The sequence below is a fragment of the Setaria italica genome, chromosome VII (assembly GCF_000263155.2).
Source record: "Setaria italica strain Yugu1 chromosome VII, Setaria_italica_v2.0, whole genome shotgun sequence".
Lineage (NCBI taxonomy): Eukaryota > Viridiplantae > Streptophyta > Magnoliopsida > Poales > Poaceae > Setaria > Setaria italica.
The window spans coordinates 24482591-24490075 of record NC_028456.1 but is presented as its reverse complement, the minus strand read 5'-3'; the positions used below and the strand labels follow the sequence as shown (position 1 = coordinate 24490075).

General features: G+C 53.8%; 3 protein-coding genes across 4 annotated transcripts in view; 1 reads left to right on the top strand and 2 right to left on the bottom strand.

Annotated features, from left to right (window-relative positions):
- Window positions 1-292, bottom strand: part of LOC101762918 (diphthine methyltransferase homolog) — a 4631-nt gene extending 4339 nt beyond the window's left edge. Inside the window, 3 exon segments of the mRNA XM_022828534.1 lie at window positions 4-50; window positions 53-110; window positions 112-292. Of these exon segments, the coding sequence (XP_022684269.1) occupies window positions 4-50; window positions 53-110; window positions 112-267 (261 nt within the window). The 5' untranslated portion in view covers window positions 268-292.
- A 96-nt stretch (window positions 293-388) lies between these two features.
- LOC101763323 (2-phytyl-1,4-beta-naphthoquinone methyltransferase, chloroplastic) lies at window positions 389-2633 on the top strand. Of its 2 annotated transcripts, none has more exons than XR_002678427.1 (8): window positions 389-587; window positions 708-772; window positions 871-961; window positions 1065-1153; window positions 1279-1423; window positions 1508-1569; window positions 1784-1883; window positions 2354-2633. XR_002678427.1 is itself a non-coding variant. In XM_004976112.2 (8 exons), exons 1-8 carry the CDS (start codon window positions 423-425, stop codon window positions 2452-2454), a joined length of 807 nt encoding a protein of 268 aa, XP_004976169.1. In that variant the 5' UTR covers window positions 389-422; the 3' UTR covers window positions 2455-2633. The 2 variants fall into 2 exon arrangements, 1 of the variants encoding a protein (XP_004976169.1); XM_004976112.2 differs by having other exon boundaries at window positions 1279-1412.
- Window positions 2634-3124: 491 nt separating this feature from the next.
- LOC101762515 (GDSL esterase/lipase LTL1) lies at window positions 3125-6447 on the bottom strand. The gene is made up of 4 exons (XM_004976110.4): window positions 5941-6447; window positions 5591-5833; window positions 3737-3989; window positions 3125-3637 (listed from the first exon to the last, which is right to left on the bottom strand). Exons 1-4 carry the CDS (start codon window positions 6301-6303, stop codon window positions 3405-3407), a joined length of 1092 nt encoding a protein of 363 aa, XP_004976167.1. The 5' UTR covers window positions 6304-6447; the 3' UTR covers window positions 3125-3404.
- Window positions 6448-7485: the final 1038 nt, after the last annotated feature.

The following is a 7485-nucleotide window of genomic DNA, read 5'->3' as shown; positions in this document are numbered from 1 at the left end:
GGCGTCGGCCTGCGCGAGCAGCGGAGACACGGGGCTCCACTTCATATCGACACGCCGGCGGTATCTACAGTATGCAGCAGCCGGAGCCGCTGGGACTCGTCCTCCGCGCCGGGCGTCGACGGAGAAGAGGGAGATGGTGCCTGCGCGGTCCTGCTCCTGCTCCTGCAGCGTGTAGGTGGCGGCGGCGAGCACGTGGCGGAACGGGCGGTGCGGGCAGAACTCCACCGCATCGGCGTTCCCGCCGAGGTAGCACGAGCCCAAATCCATCCCCAAATCTGTCGTCGTCTTCAGCGGGCGGCGGCGGCGGCAGAAAAAGAGTGCCGGAAATCGTTTCACAACTTCCGCGGCAGGGGCAAATTTGTCCAAACCTTTTCCATATCCTAATCACGGTTCGGGAGCGAGCGAAGTAGCGAACGGATACGATGGGCACCGTGACCGCGTCGATTTCCATATCCGCCGCCGCGGCGGTGATGTCCCGCCCAGCCGGCCGCCGACGACGGCGCGGCCCCGCCGTCTTTCGCTGCTCGTCCTCTACGGCCGGCGAGCGGCAAGCCCTCTTCAGCCGAATCGCCCCCGTCTACGACCACGTCCGTACCTATCGCTCTCCCCCCATCCCCTCCCTTCGCTGCTCCTATACGAAATTAGTGCTGCAGATAGCAATGCCAGGTTGAGTTGCTGACGACGGCACGTTCCGTTGTTCCTTGTAGCTGAACGACGTGCTCAGCCTGGGGCAGCACCGGACGTGGAAGCGCATCTGCGTATCTTGGTCGAGGTACAGCGCTAGTGGTAGTTGCAGTGGATAAGCAATGTGAATCAAAGTGACCCTGCTATACCATTGGTTGATGCAAAAGTTTGCTCTTCTGGGGTTAGGGCGAAGATGGGGGATCGGGTTCTTGATCTCTGCTGCGGGAGCGGGGATTTGGCGTTCCTGCTGTCTCAGAAGGTCGGCTTAGATGGAGAGGTTGGTGTTGGATTCACTGTTAGCGTTCGTACTTCAGAAGTTCAGATTGGCCAGCCCTTTTCTTTTCCCCGCTGAAAGGCTCATTTGCACCGAACTGACACAGGTGATGGCTGTCGATTTCTCGAGGCAGCAACTGCAAACTGCTGCTGACCGTCAGGAGCAACGCTGGAAACTGTGCTACAAGAATATCAAGTAAGCATCCTCAATGTGAGGGTTTGCAGATTGAAAACATGTTCCAGTTGAATGTTCTTTGTGCTTGGCTAACATATGTGCTATGGCGATATACACATGCCTGCATCTGACTTTGGCACTTGCAGATGGATAGAGGGCGATGCACTTGATTTGCCGTTCACAGACTGCTACTTTGATGCTGTCACGATTGGCTATGGATTGCGCAATGTGGTTGACAAATCCAGAGCAATGCAAGAAATATTTAGGGTCCTGAAACTAGGTTCGATACAGGTTCCAATTTTGTTCCACTTCTCATGTGTTAGCATTTAGCAATCCAGATGAATTTTGACAGCTTGTTTTTTTACTGGGCCACAGGATCAAGAGCGTCTATTCTTGATTTTAACAAGAGCTCATCACTTTTCACGGCATCATTACAGGTAAAATGTCAGCACGTCTTGTGTACTTTAATTGAAGTGGCACTGCCTTAAATATGGTGTACTGATGAATGTGGCCTGTTCAATTTCCCTGGCACCGGCAAAGATCAGATCATGATCATTAAATGACATTGTAGCAAAATCAGAACATATATCTACTGGCTAAATTGAGACCATATGGCTACTGAAATTGGTGTTTTCGTTTTCTCTTGGACAGAGTTGGGCGATTGACAACGTTGTGGTTCCTTTAGCTAGTGGCTATGGACTCACTGAAGAATACAAGTACTTGAAAAGCTCCATATCACAGTATCTGACAGGTTTGTGTTTTTATTTCCTTCTCTGAGAACACATCCATGAAAAAGCATGATTGTCATTGTGATGGTAGACACTGAGGGGCTGTTTGGTTGCCAGCCACAGCACGCACAACTATAGTACCCATGCCACAGTACACTACGCCGCGCTACAATCAACAGTATTTGCTACTGCAGGCTGTGGCGCCTCGAAAGCCCGCCACAGGATGTGGCGAGGGCGTGCGTGGCGTGGCCTGCTGTGGCTGGCCACCAAACACGCCCTGAGAGATATCTCACTATTCTCACACTTGGACTGATGGCGTACGAATACAACATAGCACCATCTTTCTCCCCTTTTCACACTGGACCACAGCACTTATTTTTCACAAAAGGTTGCATTTTCTGTCCGGAACAATGGAAGTGGTTGGTACCATTTTGTCAGTGACCCTATACTCACTACGAAATTACATCTAGCTTGTGTTTGCTCTTCTTTGTAGGAGAAGAGTTGGAGAAATTAGCCAAAGAAGCCGGATTCTCTGTAGCCAAGCACTATGAGCTTGGTGGAGGGCTCATGGGGAACCTAGTAGCCACTCGATGAGTACAATATAGCAAGGAAACTCGATTTGCACGAGTCATCTGCATTATCTTAGCTGGTGCAGTGGTACCTATATCTATCCAGATATCATTTTTTGCCTATCTCAAATGAAGTCGTGGACAAACATTGATTCCAGAGGGACCTGAATGGCTGAATATCATTGTCTGCTGTTTGAACCCGCACCTCTGTAGTGCAGCAACGGTTTGACCACAATCAGATGGATGAGACGCGTGCGGGCACTGAGCATTGCTGGCATGCTGTTCTGTTCTGCAGCGTGGGAGCGATCTTACTGGAATTCAAGTCTCAGGACGCATTGTTCTGTATGAGAGCATGTGAGAATTTCTGGTCCTCACAATTGCATCCCACTTTGCCTTGAAGAGATGGGATGCTGCTCTCTGCATGCACTCGGTGCCCATTACGGTTTACGACGGGTGAGATCTGTACTGGTGGATTTCCAGCCGTGGTCGTCTCTTCATAGCTCCTACCTACTTCGCTGCCATGGTACAAATGTGTAATTGTGCCGAACGAACGAACCACCCAAATATACAATCGCAATGAATTCTCAGTTCCACTAGTGTGCAACAAATTCTTGAATTAATCGATGGGGCTAGTGACAACTTAATCTCGTAATTGACGAAGTTTTCCTAGCTACCCCTGCCTGCCAAACATAATCTGGAACAACATAGGTAAAAATTAAAATCCATTCTAGGCTCAACTTTCACCATTGATTTCACTTCACCTTAATAGCCACACCCAAAAAAAGAACGAACGAACACCAAAACCTCTAGCTATCCACCAGCTTCATGAACATACAGCAAGCAAATCTCTTCGTGCAAATCAATAACGAGCATATACTACTATACTAGTATCGCTAAACGTAGTAGTGGCTATTCGTGTGTCGTAGCAGCTGCTGGTGCAGGGGGGCATCGGTCGTCGACGCCAGGCGGCTTGGCCTAGTCCCTGTTGTCCATGGCGAGGATGGTGCTGATGTTCATGGGGCTGATGTGGTCGGTGGAGCCGTGCATGAACTGGCCGACGATGATCCGGTTGGCGCGCTCCGTGGGGTGGAACGCGTCCCAGTAGGCGTACACGTCCCGGTTGGGGCACACGTTGGACGCCGGCGTGCACAGCCCGATCCCGTTGTACGGGCCCTGCCCGCAGCACGCCACCTTGGACGTCACGAACCCTGCAGGCACGACGATGCAAGGTCACAGCTCACTCTTACATGCCGATCACACCTCAATTCAGAATTCACGCCCATTCTCTGAACGCTACTGCTACTTACCGTAGTCCTGGGGGTTGAACATGAAGTCGAAGCTGACCCGGTTGGTGTTGGCGGAGATGAAGACGTCGCGGCCGATCTCGGCGTTGAGCTCGCCCAGCATCTGCGCCAGCTGCGGGTTGAAGAGGTCGGCCGCCTCCGTGAGTTCGCGCGCGCACTCGCCGTCGATGCTGTGCATGGCCAGCTCCGCCGGCACGCACCCGATCATCCCCGTGCCCGTCACCACCACGCGCCGGGCCCCGAGCTCGTACAGCCGCTGCACACAGCACACAGAGGGAACGCACGGTCCCGGCCGCCTTGTCAGCACACCACATCTTGCAGTGGCACAGTTGCCTACTACGTACTACAGGCGAGTTGGTCCCTCGGCTTGAGTGGAACAGGTTCTACTGCTCCAGCCGAGTAGTGGTGTATACGACCACTCGTGCTAGCCACGAGCCCCGCGACGACTGTCGATGCATGTGGCGGGAGTAACTATTGCCCAACCACCAGCCGGGCCGGGTACACCAGTAAATGTGATGCTTTGATGCATGACTGAGTGTTTCACGTTAATGACAGCCTACACCGTCCGATTTTACAGCGGGCATCAGGCCAGTGTTGTGCTTCAATGCGAGCTCGGTACGTGGCGTGGCTACTACTCCGACCGCCAGTGTGCAGCCTGCGGCAGCGTGTGGACATGTGGTGGTAGGTGGGTGTGACTTGTGACTTGTGAGGGCCGCCGACACATCACACCGTAAAAACTTCGCTGCTCCGGTCCCTTGGAAGCTCTGGCCGGCCGGGGAGGGATCGATTCTTTTTGTACAGCGAGCTACGAGTAGGCCGGTAGTAAAATAGCCGTCGTTCAACTTCAAGGCGTATTGTCAATCTGTCATTGGATGAGTCACCATAAATGTGACGGAATGATAGATCTGCGGTGTGTGGGCTCCTTTGGGCCATTTCAATTGCGATGCGTGTGGGCTGAAATTTGAAGGACCCTGTACCCTTTTTGGGGTGCTATTTGTGGCCGGCCTGTGGGGCGTTTCGTGTTGCCGGTTAAGCGATGGGTGAGGTTTTGCATTTGCTCTAAGAAGAGAAGAAAGACTTAAGCTTGTACAACCAGAGTACAGGACCATTGCATGCAGATACACCGCCAGCAGAATGGGTTTGGACTTTGGACCTCTACACTACGACATCCTACAGAAGATTGGCTTGTAATCTAGGCGTAAGGGGAGAACTGATTTATCCCATTGTGCCCAACTGTTAATCCTCCATTAACTCCTAGCCTGTACGTTCTTCCTATTTCTGCAGTACTACTACTCTGTATGAAAAGCTTCATAAGAACACAGTAGTTGTTTGTTCTGGTGAACAACATTTCGGATGAGTACCTTACCGACAATGGTGGCTGCAAATGCGAGTTGGATTGCAAGGTTTGGAACTTGCTTCCTAGGGAACATATCAGACTGACACCCAAACTGTCTAGCAGTACTTCGGCATGGAGCAACTACAGGCCATGTCAGTCAGTTACTCGTAGCACGCGGAACATACTGCCCAAAATTACACTCCGCCGAGAAGTGATCACCTGCTACTGTTGGTGTCCCCTTCCCGGAATCCAACGCCAACAGTCAGCTGGCTACCGACCCCATACTTCCGTTAGTTTAAGCCAGTTTGCAGCATTTCCTACTTTCATTTTTTTGTTGGCAACAGAGGCATAATAATCTGCTTCGACTATTTTTTTTTCTACTGGAAACCTTTAGCTAGCGTGTTTAATTGTTTGATTTTGCTCCTAGCAGATTATCTTCGAGTAGTGTAATTTTGAGTCTATTTTTTGTTCGTTGGAAGAGTAATTATTGAAAATTTGAAGAAGGTTTTGAAGGAACTGACCACGAGGATTTTCCTGTACTCGGAGATGAGGTAGGGGACGTAGTCCTGGATGGCGAACTGGCGAGAGCGGACGGAGAAGGGCACCAGGTAGTAGTTGTTGACGAAGTCGTTGCCGCCGAGCGTGATGAGCACGAGCGCGTTGTTCACGACCTGCGCCGCCGCGTCCACGCCGACGAACGCGGCCAGCTTCTGCTGGTACTCCTGGAAGTTCTCCAGCTGCTGCCCGATCCTGATGATGTTCACCTGCAGCAGGCGATGCATAGGCATAATGTGGGTAAGTGCGAAGAGTGAAGTGAGATCCAAGAACTTGCAGTAGTAGAGCTCGAGAAGAGAGAATTGATGTTTCTTACGAATTGTATGCCGGTGTCGTTGAGGATGCCGACGCCGGCGGAGGCGAAGTTGGCGCCGACGAGCAGCCTGTCGCCGCGGAGGTCCGGGCTGAGGTACGGCAGCGCGGGCTCGGAGCCGAGGTGCTCGCTGATGATGTCCGGGATGTTGAGCCCGTTGGAGAACCTCCCCGTGGGCATGTGCGTCGGGAAGTCGATCCCGTAGGGCGGCGCGTCGGCGCGCGCCGTCGTCATGAGATAGTTGTTGTTGCCATTGTCGACGAGGGAGTCCCCGAACACGAAGAAGGCCCGCGGCGCCGCAGACGCGGTCCCGAGGAGCGCCGCCGCCACGGCGGCGAGGAGGAAGGTCACGGGCAGAGCGTCCATCGCGTGCTCGGGAACTCACTTCACTCGCACTGAGAGTGAGAGAGACGCGGGGGAGTGAGTGTGACGGAGGGTGGGATCGAATTGATGGAGGAGAGAGGCCAAGTGGCGGGGGGGGCGTGGCGCACGGGGACGGAAAGGTGGCGTGGCGGTGTCCCTCTTATAGACGGGGAGAGAGGCCAGCCGGCCGCGGCCGCAGGGCACCTCAATGGCGCGCTGCCGAGTTAAAGACGGGGGCCAGTTGCCAGTTGGGTTAGCAGCTAGCTAGCGTCGCAGTCTCTCGCTGTCTCGCTCGCAGGTGCGCGGTGGTTGGCAGCTAAATGCGGCGCCGGCGCTACGCTTTGGAGGCGCGCGCGGTGGCGGCCGTGCCCGTGACATGGCTGATTGGGCTGCCTCGGATCATGTGCGGCCGCGCAGCAGCGCTGGTCTGCAGACTGCAGGAGATGATGGAAGGCGCGCTGGCGGCGGCAGAGGAGGGTCGCTGAGGCATCAAAGCCGGCGCCAGGAATGGGAACCCCCCATTTCCGGATGCGGGTGGGCTTTGCAGGGGTTTCTGAATTCGGACGCAGGGTCCCGGGGTGTCAAGTGTCAACGTCGGAGTCTGATGGCGCCAAGACCTCGGTCCGTGGAGGAAACGGTGAGTTTATGGACTTGTGGTCTTGGAGGATTTGTGCCATGGATAGACGTTCGTGTGAGGAAATCGGTGCTCCAGTGCAGGGAGGACGCCCGTAAGCATGGCGTAATTGCGTTACAGAAAGCCGGGCAGTGTAGGAAGCACGAGGGCATGGGCAGCTCGGTACGTGATTCCGATGAGAGGACGACGAGTAGTAGCACGATGCAAAGCCGTGATTAACACCGGAGTTAATGGCCATTTAACCTCGAGCTGAGCAAGGGTAAGGTACCGGATTTTGAACCGCGCGGTGAGGATCGACTCCATTGATGTCCCTACTCCTACATTGCTGTGCTTGCTTCTCCATTGTTCAGCGCGTTCAATCAAAATGAACCCTCGCAGGCCGAATCACTGGATTCCACATTTCCACTCACTGTGCGAAGCTCTACTAGGCGAACAGTGCGCCTACTCCTACCTATACGCGACGTCCCCTGCGAGGGTTCATTTTGATTGAACGCGCTGAACAATGGAGAAGCAAGCACAGCAATGTAGGAGTAGGGACATCAGTGGAGTCG